The sequence below is a fragment of the Triticum urartu genome, chromosome 1 (genome assembly GCF_003073215.2).
Source record: "Triticum urartu cultivar G1812 chromosome 1, Tu2.1, whole genome shotgun sequence".
NCBI lineage: Eukaryota > Viridiplantae > Streptophyta > Magnoliopsida > Poales > Poaceae > Triticum > Triticum urartu.
Genome location: NC_053022.1, coordinates 18581048 through 18594943, shown reverse-complemented (window position 1 = coordinate 18594943; position 13896 = coordinate 18581048). Strand labels below are relative to the sequence as shown.

The window sequence follows — 13896 nt, the reverse complement described above, 5'->3', positions numbered from 1 at the left end:
GAATCGATGATGAGGGAGCAATGTTGGTCGGAGCCTCCGCGTTAGAGGGGGTTGGTGTGGCTGCACCTGCCACCGGAGGGTGGCACCACTTCCGGATCCACGAGCATTGGATGGGAACTAGATTCAAATATGAGTTGTACTCTAGATCTATCGGTTTCCAATTGATTCGGTGCCAAAAAATATCTACCCATGAATCTAATTAAATGCATACCTGGCCGTCGAATAACCACTAGACTGGGAACTAGATTCAAATATGAGTTGTGCTCTAGATATATCGGTTTCCATACTGATTCGGGGCCAAAAAAATATCTACTTATGAATCTAATTAATTGCCTATGTAATTAACTATCTGGCTAATCAATCGCATTTGTGGCTTAATTTCTAAAATGATTCAGCGTTTAGTTTAGAAATTGTTTCGCATTAATGGATTGATTTTAAAATAGATTTAACGCTCCTTTTCCAAATTATTTTCGTCCCAACGAGCGATTGCATACGTAAATAATTGTCTAGCTAATTAATTGCATTTATGACTTGATTTCTGAACTGATTGGGCGCTTAGTTTACAAACTATTTCGTATTAATGAATTGATTTCCAAATTGATTCGGCGCTTGGTTTTTAAATTATTTTCTTATTAATGACTGTGTACCAACGAACGATATACGAACTAGGAGTAGAGATTGAGGTCAATTCATCGGAAAGTCCGAAGCAAGCTCAATAATCATCATCTTATTAGGAGGAGTCTGGAAATCTGAAGCCCAATAAAGAACCACAATTTTAAGTAATCTGCAGACCAGCAAGCTCACAGCAATGAGGTATCGCCCAACAGAGCAAAACACTATACTGCCGGGGACGAAAATAAACAGAGCAAAACTATCAAATGTGGGCGCTGCTATAGGTCGCTCTTAGCGAGCAATACGGGTTTGCCGCTCGCATAACCTGTCACACGCAGCTCACCTGGGCCAGCCCATTGTGCACGCCATCCGACATGCGCAAAAAAGAGTCACACCTGCTTCATTTTCTCATTCTGGTTTTGGGAACAAATGCGCAAAAATCTTCGCGGATTGATAAAGTGTTCGTGAATTCAAAAGATATTCAAGGATTCAAAAAATGAGCACCAATTTATAAAAGAATCTGGAAAATGTTTGCACAACGAATTTGAAAATTGTTTGTGAATTGAAAACAAATAAAATACATAAACACAAAACTAAAAAAGGAAACAATTGGAAGAAAAATATGCAGGAAAACAAAATAAAAAAAATAAAAAACCAGAAAAACCAACCCTGAGATAGAAAAAATTGCTCCCGAACCAAAAAACTTGCAGTAAAGAAAGCAAAAAAAATCGCTCATTGATTTCCAAGAATGGGTGGAAGCTTCGAAACTAGTGAAAGAAAGAAAAAAAAACGGCTCAACACTTTCCAAGAATGGGTGGAAGCTTCGAAACCAGTGAAAGAAGCTCAAATGTGGGCATGAGCCATGTGCTGCAATTGGCATGCCCACATGTTCCAGTCCTGACCCGTATGCGAGAGGACAAGACTTGCCTGCTCCCCGCGCGTGCGCCTATCCGTACTCCCGCATACGTGGCTTGATTTGATTGGAACAAAATAAGGCCCGGCCCCACTCCTTAAAATCAGGGGGAGATGATTAGATTAGAAAGGAAAAAAAAGACAACCATAGAATGAAGTAGAAGCACGAATGGAAGCATAGGGGGAAGCAGACAAGCCGGATCCTATACGAGAAAAGGAGACCTCCTAATTAGCGCTTGCAGCTCCAGGAACAAGCATGCCCCGCTTGCTGTGGGGCAGCCCAGTTACGTGACATTCCCTGCCTCGCTCGTTTGGGAGATGCGATTAACCGTTTGATACCCCTCAAAAAAAGATTAGCCGTTTCGATGTGCTAAAATATGATTAAACATTTGACTTGCCTAAAAATGTTTGACCAACTGACAGGTGACCAAATGAACCGTTGACTTCTCAGAAAAAACTGAATCTGGAAAATCTGTAAATTTGAAGAATTTCACAAAATTTGTAAAAAGTTAAAAAAAAAAATTAAACACGAATTTCAAAATCTTTTTGAATTTGAAAAATATCATAAAAAAGTTCATGAAATTTGAAAATAGTTTACAAGAATTAGAAAATAGTTCATGAGATTTGAGAGAGGTTCACAAATTTTAGTAAAAGTTCATGAACTTGAAACTTTAGAAAAAGTTCACGAAATTTGAGAACTAATCCACCCACCAAATCCTGAAGTTTTGAACTGATCCTATCCCCTTTGTCTGGTTTATAACCATGCTCCTTTCTCCAGCAAAACTCCTGCAAAACATGTGAAATAAAAACACCATTCCAAATGAAGCAAAAAAGTGTAGCACAGAAACAAAGCCAATCCCATGTACTAACTGCCCTTTTATGCCCGGCCGGGGCAATCAGCCACCAATCGCCATTCAAAATTTTATATATAAAGCCGTGGTACATGCATGATGACACTTTAGCAGATTGACATATATAAGTGGTTGGGAGTAAAGAGTTGATGACAAGTCTGACTAATCAAGCTCACCAGGTCCACGTCACGCTTGTGCACATGATTATCTCTTTGATAAGCCGTTTCTTTGTTCAGTTTATATATATGGCACGAAATTTCCAGGATAACAGCATTTTGGAACTAGCTAGGTCCCATCTTCACCAATATATGATGTTTAACAATGTGGAAAGAATTATAAGTCTCTCAAAATTTGTCAAAGTCTAAGCTTGACCGCTTAACAATGATAGCCGATATTCTTGGACCACAAGTGTCAAAGCCATCGAGACTTTGTCCCTTGGTCAACATAGCCGGTTTATACAACAACGTGGTGACAGTTTAGTAAACAAGCCAACCCATGATAAAATTGTAAAAGAAAGGAAAAATATGAAAGTTTAGGAGAGAGCATAAATATTCCAATAAATAGACAGGAGTTTTTATAAATTTTGCAACACAACAATTGTACATATTATAATTGAGAGGGGAACAATCATACATATTATAGTCATTATTTATTTTTAAAAGTCAGGATAGCCATGGAATTTGGTAAAGCTACTGTAGTTTTTTTATATCAATCCCAAATAAAAAAATGGCCATATATTTTAATGTTTTTTTGGAATATACTCTTTATTAAAAAAACTGTTTTTTTATTGTCCTTTAATTTTCACTACTTTTGTGTTTTATGTTCTTTCTTTTAGATCGCTATCTGAAAATCTTTGTTAACACAACTTTCTCTTTATCAAAAGAAACTTCTTCTTCTTCTTCAAAATTGCTCATTTTTGAAAGCATATTTCCCATTTTCTCTTCATTTCAGCCGAGTTCACAAAAAGGAAATTCTATTATTTTCTATTTTATTTTTCATTCTACATTATGTTGTCAAAATTTTATGCTGCCTGAGTTGCCATATGATATGAGCAAAAGAACACCCAAGTCATTGTTAAAGCCGTTTCAATGTTGCAATGACCAAACCTAAACGTTTTTCTTTTTAACATTTGATAGACAAAAAAACTCGTATATTTTGTTGAAGTACATACTACTACCTGCATAACTAAATATAAGACGTTTTTGCAGTTCAAACTACAAAAGCGTCTTATATTTTTGTTTCGGAGATAGTACCATTAGGTAACCAATGCATGTCAATACAGAGAGAGAGAGAGAGAGAGAGAGAGAGAGAGAGAGGGGTGAGGAAACCAAGATGATATTCCTGCAAGTTGCAAAACGGTTAGGTCAGACTATAGACAGATTCTTAATTAGTTGGTTATTATAGTAGATGGGATCTTAAGCGGTTCAGGTCAGGAGTGAGCTGCCCAGCCGCCTGCTAGAGCAGCACCAGAGAAGGGCTATCGAACGGAGGGCGGCCATCCGGCAAATGTTACCAACTCCAGCTGCTACATTCTATTGCTTACATCATGGCGAATTATTCCATCAATTTCCATGACATGGATCTTCTACTCTTCCCGAAATGAGACTATTTCAGCACAAATTATGAGATACAACATACGACATACAAGCTTATCAGATAGTACAACATACAAGTCTTCTCTCATATTGTTATAGTAAACGAATGCAACAACAGCCGTCCAACTTAATCAAGCAGGAGAGGATCGACATTGCATTTTCATCAGGAAGTGTTCTCAACAGAAATAATCCATGATACTCGATGCAAAACAGAGCTGAAATCCTACCAAAAGTACACACAACCTGAACACAGAGTACAAGCATCCAACAGAAACACTTGTCCAAAAGTAAACAGTCCTACCTAAACGATCCAACTGAATTTAAATCATTTTTGTTAGCAAGAAGTGAAAGGAAGAGCCGTAGCTGCAGGGCTCATCCATCCTAACAATCCAACAAAAGCCAGACACGCATCACCCCTGCACTAGTAAAATGAAATGGGAACAAGACATGTGAATTCGGGAAAGCAGTTCACTTCACCTTATAAAAGAGGAGAGGAGATGCATTTTGGCAGGGAGATGCTTTCATAATAGAGAGAGATGTATAATTATGAATACCTCATTCGATCGGCTATCAGTCCCGTTCTCATTTCCTCATCGCTATCAGTCCTGTACCAATCAGATCCCCTGCTGTTCAAAGCGAAATGGAGTTCATCCAAACCGGTCAGGTTACCAAGCTCTTCTATGGCACCAACTGAACTCCATGGCAATATCCAACCAGACCAGGAGACAACTCGTAATTAAGTTCCTCATATTTCCAATCCCATGTGGTATCTCTGTGATCCAAGTAAGTAGAACCTGTAGCTCAATGAGCCGAGAAATTCCCGGTGGCAACTCTTGTATGTTTGTCCATCTAAGATCCAGCGTCTCTAGATCATGTAGCATCACAATTTCTCATGGTAGCTTTGATAATGTCCATGCGCCTAGGTACTTTAGTTGGAATAATTTGCTCATATCATACTCCTCCAGATTCTCACAATCTTCAAAATGCAATACACGTAAACTTTCAAAATCAGAAAGGCTAACTCCAAATTCCTGATGCTGATTTGACTGTAAATAAATGATCATAAATCAATGTAGAAATTATTTTATAGTATTTTGAAATGCTAACTATAACTATTAGGTAAAATTCTTGCGTAAGTTAAAAAGACATGACGCACACAACTCTTCTATCGATCTAATGATAGCATTTTAAATGCCCTTAACATCTACGAATCTTATAGTCTGAACATAATCACCGAAATGCATGAATCTGTGATGTTTAGAGTCTGAATTTAATCATGTCTTGACACTAGATTTCTACAAAATTTGGTATCGCACACATTGATCCAAGTTGCACCAAAATAGAACGTCCATCTTAATAGTTGTCTTTTTTTTAGAAAAGGAGGATGACCCCCGGCCTTTGCATTTGGGCGATGCATATGGCCACTTTATTAATTATTATCACAAGACCTTACAAAGCCATATAACAGCAAGACTAAAGCCACCGTCTAAGCAACAACTGTCGCTACACCTATCCAATTGATGAAGGGGCGCAGATAGTCTGGACCTAATACCAAACAGACATCGCAGCCAAACCTAAACATCTAAGACCTGAGATCCCAACCAGGACGCCTGCCGGGTATGGGCCATCTACCAGTCCGGCGCACTCCTCAACCAGGACGCCTGCCGGGTATGAGGCCGCCGCAGCCACCTGCCACCAATCCTTCTTCAGAGCTGTACTGTTGCATGTACCGAGCCAGGTCTCTCTGCCATCAGCGCCACCACGACGCCCGACAGCGTCGTCCTCCTGCGCGAGTCCATCCTCCCACGGCGAACTCCAAATATGCACTGCGCCACGCCGTCAAGATCCGTCGCCATCAGTGTGTAGGATGAAGCACCGCTCCACCAAAGAATCCGTCCTCTGGTCCCTTCACGTGTGTACCTCCAAGAATGACGCCACCAAGGGAGGAACGACACCAGAGCGCCGCTGTCATCCGATCATCCGATCTATGGTTTCCCCGGAGGTAGCAGAGAGTGGCCTTGAACTTCTCCACGGCGATGCCTTCAAGAAAGGAACAACGCAGATAGCGCCGCCACCGCCAGCCTTAGCAAAAGCCGAAGGCAAGTTTTCACCCAGATCAGTTCGAAGGGATCCAACTCTCGTGCACAGGCCGCCGTCACCACCAGCACCATCAGGCAGGCCCTGGAGTACCGGCAGATCAGCGAGCCGCCGGCACCACGGCATCCAAATCAGCGGCCACGCCGGGCCGCCGCCATCCGCCGCGCCGTCCGGGTCAGAGACGAAGCCGCCGACCGCGCACAGGGACCGCCGCCGAGAGCCCAGCGCCCGCCACTGCTTGCCGAAGCCAACCGTCGCCCGAGCACTGGTGCCACCATAGAGCCATCAGATCGGGGAGGAAGACATCGCACGCTGACCACCCTCACAGACCCCGTCGCACGCCCGAGCGCCGGCGCCACCGTGGCGCCATCAGATCGGGAGGAGGAGGAGCCCGCGCCTCGCCGCCCCGCGCAGACCACACCGCCGCCATCGCCGCAACGCCACCAAAGGGGAGCCCCGCAGATCCGCCGAGCCGAGCCGAGCCGAGCGCCGCCGCGAGGGCCGGCCGGTCCGCGCCGCCCAGGAACCTCGCGAGGAGGGAGGGAGCCCCGCCGCCGCCGACGCACGCGCGGGCTTTGCCCGGCGGCGTCTCCTAGCGGCGGTGAGGGAGAAGGAAGGCGAAAAAGGGGAGCGGCAACGGCGATCTAGGGTTCCGCCCGGGCCGCTCGCGGGAGCGGCACGAGGGACGGGAGTATTTCTTTAAAAATCTGATGTTTGGAACCGAATGTTAAAACCATCTTAATAGTTGTCTGGGCATAAAAAAATAGTTACTTGGTCTAACACCAATTTCTGCACACACTGAACCATGTCTGATTGCAATGATCTACCCGAGGACAAATTACAAATATTCCATCTCTGGATACTGTAAAATTATAAGACAAACGATACCACAACATGTTCGTAGATTATCATCAGTGAGGATAGCAGAAAAATTGAGTGGTTTAATGCATCATTTTAGGTTGATTTTTTCATCACAAACAACGATCAAAATAGCAGACCAACTAAACTGAAATGGTGAACTGAAGGAAGATTTATGTCAAACATTTTTCAGCATCTTATAGCCAGGTTTTGGAACAAAAGGTTTACCTGTGGACTGTGGTAACTTGCTACTACCTATGTGCTACAATCCTTTTCCAAAAAAAAAAACCAGCGTGCTATAATATCTTAGGTACATTTAGTTATATACTACGCGAAAAATTTCAGTACGGTGCATGTGTGGTAAAGTATTCCTACAATTATGCAAGCCATGTGGCTTAAGTACTGTTAGGGCTGAAATATTGTGCAATCTTCACTGTGTGCGAAATTAATAGTGGAAGCACTAAAGATACCAGAAATAATGTAAACTACACATGTTACGTTTGCGGAGGGAATGGTAAAAGCTAAGTCACCTCATATCTTCTAGCAGCTCTCTCAGCTTCGCAATAGATGTCATTTCATCCTAAATGTCAATGTCTTTTCTGAATCATCTGGGAAAGGCACTTTGTAGATCACATCCTTTGATAATCCTCCTTATATCCGGCTTTTGTGAGACTGATACAAAGGCTTGACAATGATAATGCCCCCGAATCTTGCGATAGACCTCATGCGCTAGAGTTGTTTTCCTCAATCCACCAAAACCAACAATGGACAACACCCTGCGATGACGCTTGGTCGACCTGTCTCCTTCCATCATCCATTGGCAAGATCGCCTCTTGGACCGTCAATGCCCACAAGGTGTGCTTCCTCTGCAGAAAGAGCAGACAGCTGAGGATCCACGGCTGCATGGTCAGAGGAGGTGCTACAGGCAATATCGTCCAGCTTGCAACTGCCCTTCAGCTCTTTCACTTTCTTGACGCGAGCCTTCAGATCATCAACTTGGTTGTGATTCCACGCCGAGACCCAAGTGTCTTTAGACGGTGAGCAGTCTTGCGAAAGAAGTCCATGAAGCTTCCATGGCGCCCGCCACTGCCAAGCTGATGAATGAACTTGTCGACACAATCTTCGATGTCATAGGCCAGCTCTCTCACCAGCGATATACATGCCTTCACTTCGACATCTGGATCAACTAGCATGGTGTACTTCTGGACCGCAGCATGCATGCTAGTCAGCTCGGATTTGAGGGAGCGGATCTCGCGACGGACCCCTTTCAGGCAGCCGCACTCACCGGCAAGAAAAGCGGTGAGCTTCACCAGGAGGGGACCCAACGTGCCCAGTGAAGCGCTCACCACCGGCGCCATCAGTCTCTGTCTCTACTCCTTGTTCTGCACTCCAGCTCTTGTTTGTGTGTGTGATGGTTGTGGGGAGAACTCAGACAAGCAGGAACACGGATGAAGGCCTTATTACCAGACCAGTTGCAAGATTTACCTTGGATAATAACGATGGCTGGCATGTGCATTTGGTCAACACGCCTCACGCGCTGCTAGCATGTGCAGATGTGCTGGAGCTGGGCCTGAGTAAGTTAATAACAACTTATGTCAGGTCACAACAGGTAGGGAGAGCCTCGTTAGCAGTAATGAATTCAGGTTAATTATAAAACCGAGGCAAAACTTTTGGCCCTCAAGCGTTCATCTCGATAGCCACTTGTACTACATATTATAGTTACACTTTGTTTTACGCGCTGGGTGCGCGTACGCGAATCTCATACAAGCATCACAGCTGGATTCAAACCTCGATTAGTCAATGGCGGCAACTGTACACTAGCATTCAGATAGGACAGAGACGAATGGCCAATGTATCGACTTTTTTAGCACCTAAATTGGATTTTGTTTTATGGCTGAAATCATGTATGTAAGCCTCTGCTTGCCTTTCAGTTTTCGCCATCCAAATTCAACCCCTCTAGTCACCTTCTCTAAAATAACACTAGTGCATATCCACAAGCCCCCCATTTCGGATCCGAATTCGGATCGGGTCAACGAACCAAGGTTGTTTCTGCTATGATGTGCCTTAGGCTGTTTTATGTTGTGGAAAATAAACAGCAGCTGTCTAGAGAGAGAATAGTGGTTTCAAAAAGTAATTTGTTAATACCTGTCGATGCATTTCGGCGCACAATCTACTCTGTTTGCGCGTAGCTGCAGCTCAACTACTGAAACAGACATAGATGGCGAGATTACGGCACAGCTTCATCCAATAGAAGAAACAGCTAAACCATGCATGCCAGTTAAGTATCATACTTGTATGGGCCAGGCATGAAGAGAGCATTTCCTGACTGTACCACCGATGTGCACGTCCTTCTCAGCTGCATAAAACGAAATAATAGGAGGGTGAATACATGTAAGATGTACCTAACTGCTACTTTCTGGATTTACACCAAGCCTAGCAATTACCACAAAGTTTTTGTAATTTTTTTGTAAAACCAATTGTGACTACGGTGCTATTTGTACACGGACAAGGGGGGTATACATGTGTCGCTTACTCACTTGTGAACAAAAAGGAACGCTCGGGAAAAATCTAATCACTAATGATACTGATAACAACATGGAGATCAACCACAAAGTGGCAAGTTGAACTATTTGCAAGAGATAGCCGATAGAGCAGCCGAGTCAATGCAAGAAAGAACCTGGCGGCTCAAGTGGAAATGTGGAATATCTCTAGGAGCCTCAGACGTCCATATCAACTCCATAATAAAGAACCTAAAACGCGGTGAACTTCATGCGCCTACCACTTTCTGTTCAGCAGGATAATGACATCCACCCAGTTGGAATAGCCAGTTTCAGATTAAAAGTTAGCACTAAAAACGTTCAAACGGCAACTTCACCCAGCACGACGCGCCATGGGCAGTAATTTTGCTTCATCTAGAACAAAACCAGCAGCTGTTTAGAGACAAAATTATGGAGCCAAAGATTAATGGGCAAACACATGTCGACACATTTCTAATCAAACAAGATTAGCAAATCTTACCTCACCTTTGCACCAACTCTGAATGCACGCTCAACCACCGAAACAGACATGGATGGCAGGATTAGGGGACATCTTAATCATTGCACCTCCAAACACGCACTCCATACAATTATAGAGGAAACATCATAATCATTCCGGTTCAGTGGTTGCATTATACTTGGTTATTGAGCATGCCTGAAAGGAGCGTTTCTTGGTATGTTGGTTGGTCGATTTACCAGATGAAAGCTGCAGAAAAGCATGTAGCAGCAGCAGCAGCACTCCAAATACTACTACTACAAAGAGAGCAAACTGATGATAGGCCTTCAAACTTACTGCAAAGATAGCCGGCCATCAGAATATTCTACGAGCTTTTGAGATGCCAGGATTGCTGCAAAGGTAGACGTTAGCCTTCTCGGTTTCATAAAAAGGAGCAGTATAAAAGACAGTAAAAGAAGGATAAATTCATGTGTGGTTGCTGCCCAACTTTCTATGGCTTTACATCAGGACAGTGATGCAGGGTGACTGGCAGTTGCAACACTTGCATAGATCTGAGGGCAGTAAACAAATATCCTGTTTCAGATATGTCATCCAGAAGAACTTAAATATCTGAATATGATTAAAATACCTGAAGTATGACGACAAGGAGCTACATCGGAATTTCAGTCAGACAGCCGCAGATTATTTTTGCAAAATAATAGTAATAATGAGGACTTGTCCTCTGTGGACAGATGAAATGAATATGGTGCATTGACTTGTGAACAAGAAAGGAACACCCAGGGAATCTAATCACTTATAAGCATAGCGATAACAACATAGAGATTATCCACAAAGTCATGATATATCTGCAAGCGATTGATGATAATAGCTAACTCAAGAAGAGCAGAAAATATCTAGGACGATATATGTTTAACTGAACCATTCAAACATTGTAAACACCAGGCCACATTAAATTAAATACACAATGCGGACATGTAAAAAGTTGGGTAACTTCATGTGTAATTGCTGCAACTTTCTATGATCAGGACAATGATGCAGGGCAATTGGCAATTGCAACACTTGCATAGATCTGATGATAGTAAACAAATATATTGTTTCAGATATGTCATCCAGAAGAACTTAAATATCTGAAGACGACGGGCTACATCGAAATTTCAGTCAGGCAGATTATTTCGCAAAAATATTAATGAGGTCTTGCTCTCTGTGGACAGATGAAATGAAAATGGATGCATTGACTTGTGAACAAGAAAAGAACACCCAGGGATTCTAATCACTAATAATCATAGTGATAACAACATACAGTAGAAATTATCCACAAAAGCCATGGTATATCTGCAAGAGATAGATGAGACTAGCTAACTCAAGAAGCCGGAGACTAGAGCGGAAAATATCTAGGAACATATGTTCAACTGAAGCATTCACACATTGTAAAGACCAGGCCAAATTGAATTAAATGAATCAAAAATCATCAAACACATTGTTTGCTAGTACCAACAAAACAATTTATCACCTAGGTTCCAAATGCTCAATTCAGAATCACAGTGGACATCTCCCCTGTAACTAATATAGCAGATTGCTGCTCCTATGTACAACACCAATTCTGTTCTACAAATCGTCGTGTTTCCTTTCTTTCTTCTATAAATACATAAAAACATAAAACAGAAGCAATCAGCAACCTTTTTTCTTTGGGTTCAGAGTTCAGGACTATCTCTGCACCATCGTGTCGGCATGGCCGTCTTCCAGCCTCCAGCTCATGCTCCGGCTTCTCGAGCCATGGCTGAACACGGCGGAATGATCCGATGCCTCGGTCATCTCCTCGGGCCTCATGTGGGAGGACGAAGCGTGGGAGCTCGCCGAATGACCGCGACCGAAGCAGGCAAACATATTGTGGAAGACGCGTCGAATGGCGCTCCTCTCGGTCGACCGGCTCTGCCTTGACCCCCACGAGATCCTCCTCGGCGCGCCGCCGTGGTTGAAACCGCCGTCCATCTCCGTGTAAACGACCGGGAGCTCCCTCTCCTCGGGCCTCCTCCCGCCGGCGAACCTCCCGACGGCGAACCCGCCTCCGGGCAGCCTCCAGATGGTCAGGCCCACGGTGGTCTCCTCCTCGGCCCCGGCGCTGGCGGCCTGTGACCTTGCCGCCGCGGTGTCAGTGGGCATCTCGTGGCGGCAGACGGGGCACGAGTTGCGGAGCTGCAGCCAGGGGAGGATGCAGTCCTCGTGGTAGATGTGGGCGCAGGGCATCTCCCTGGCCTCGGCGCCGAGCTCGAAGGGCTCCTTGCAGACGGCGCAGTGGCAGTCGGCGGCGACGTGGGAGGCCGCGATGGCGACGGTGGGCATGGACTCGACGGCCGCCTTGGACGCCGGCGGGGTCTCGCGGGCCCGGGTGAGCCCGCCGGCCTCGATCTGCGCGAGCTGGCCGAGGAGGCGCTCGAAGCCGGACCCCATGAGGAAGTCCGACATGCTCTCCGGCAGCGGGCGGAGGCCCGAGCCCGCCCCGTCGTCGTAGAAGAGCTCGAAGCTGCTGGCCGCGGCGAGCGCGCCGTCGTCGTCGCCGTTGTTGTCTTCCCCCGCTGCCGCCCCCGCGCCGAGCGCCGAGCGCCGCAGCACGATGACCGGGTTGAACGGCGCGCGGTCGCCCCCTCCCCCAGCGGAGGCGGCCGCGGCAGCAGCAGCGGCGGCCCGGCGGCTGCGGCGGAGGCGCAGGTCGTTGGCGTGGTGCGCGCGCGGGCGGCGGAGGTAGGCCGGGGCCGGCGGGGTCCGGCGCATCTCCTCGAGGAACCCGCCGCCGCAGTCCGGGCAGGCGACGTCGCCGCCCCCCTCCGGCGACGACGCGGCGCGCACGAAGCGGTCGCAGCTGTAGCACCAGTAGGACGCCGCGCTGGCGGCGGGGGAGGTATCCATGGACCGAGAAGCACGGCAAGAAAAGATCCTGACTTTGACTTTTTCCCCCGAGCTCAGATCTGGGCGGCAGAGCTCAGCACCGGAACGCTCCTCCCTTGGCCGGCGGTTATGCCTCACCCTCGGCGACCGGTCCGGCGACGTAGAAGAGGAGAGCGTCGGATCCCGTGACCGGCGGCGAGGGTGGAGGAGAAGTGGTGGGAGGAGGAGGAGGAGGTGCTGGTTGTTGGGTGGGGGAAAGCCGGAAGGGAATGGAGGAGACGGTGGGGTGGGGGAGGGAGGGGGTTTTAACCGGCGGGCGACAAATCAAAGCGCGTGGAAATGGAAACGGAAGCGGGGAGGAAATGGTGGTGGTTTATTGCTGTGGGTGTGGGGAATGAGAATGGCGTGACGGTCGGTCTCCGTTTCTTTTCCTCTTCTTGTCGTTCGTTGCCGGAATTGCCGCCGAGGAGAGGAGGCCACCGTTTGTACTCCTCCATTTTGGTTTGGTTTGGTGGCAGACACGGTTGCGCCGGCCGGCCGGGCCGGGTCCGCCGTCGTCCAACACGCAATTCCTGCCGGTTTCGTCTCTCTCTCTCTCTCTCTCTCTCTCTCTCTCTCTCTCTCTCTCTCTCTTCCGTTTTTAGCTGCTGGAAAGGTTTTCTTGTTTTGCACCTTTTTAAATGCACACGTACTCTTTATTCAAAACAAACATAAAAAGGCACCAAAAAATCATTGCCATTTGAGGCCCAAGTTTAGCGAGGTCGGGTGTCGGAGTTCGATGGTTCAACACCGGTGATGGATATCCATGTTTGTGCCAGCATACACGCAGGTTCGGACCAAGGGCCCATGCATCGATCCCCTGCACTTTCTTCCCGACATTCCGAGACCCGGGGGAAAAAAAGTGAAGATTGTAATGTCATTCGTCTTTGGTTTCCGGTGTCGGTGAAATGGCGCTTCTTTGGTCACGGCAGGAAAAAACATGTACAAAGGTTGGCAATTCCTTTAGGCCTCCTTTGGTTCATAGAATAGGAGTTTTATAGGAATAAGAAAATCATAGGAAGTGAGATGACATGCATAATTCCTACAGAGAAAGA

At 46.1% G+C, this 13896-nt stretch overlaps 1 protein-coding gene and 1 pseudogene across 1 annotated transcript; both read right to left on the bottom strand.

Moving 5' to 3' along the window:
- Positions 1-4097: 4097 nt before the first annotated feature.
- Positions 4098-10249, bottom strand: LOC125543419 (annotated as a pseudogene).
- Positions 10250-11344: 1095 nt separating this feature from the next.
- On the bottom strand, positions 11345-13220 carry LOC125543409 (E3 ubiquitin-protein ligase RDUF1-like). Its single transcript, XM_048706742.1, has one exon. The coding sequence runs from the start codon at positions 12821-12823 to the stop codon at positions 11624-11626; it is 1200 nt and encodes a 399-aa protein (XP_048562699.1). The 5' UTR covers positions 12824-13220; the 3' UTR covers positions 11345-11623.
- Between the last annotated feature and the right edge of the window lie 676 nt (positions 13221-13896).

Coding starts and splice junctions, on each gene's coding strand:
- LOC125543409 (XM_048706742.1), bottom strand. CDS start 12,823: ATGGATACCTCCCCCGCCGCCAGCGCGGCGTCCTACTGGTGCTACAGC.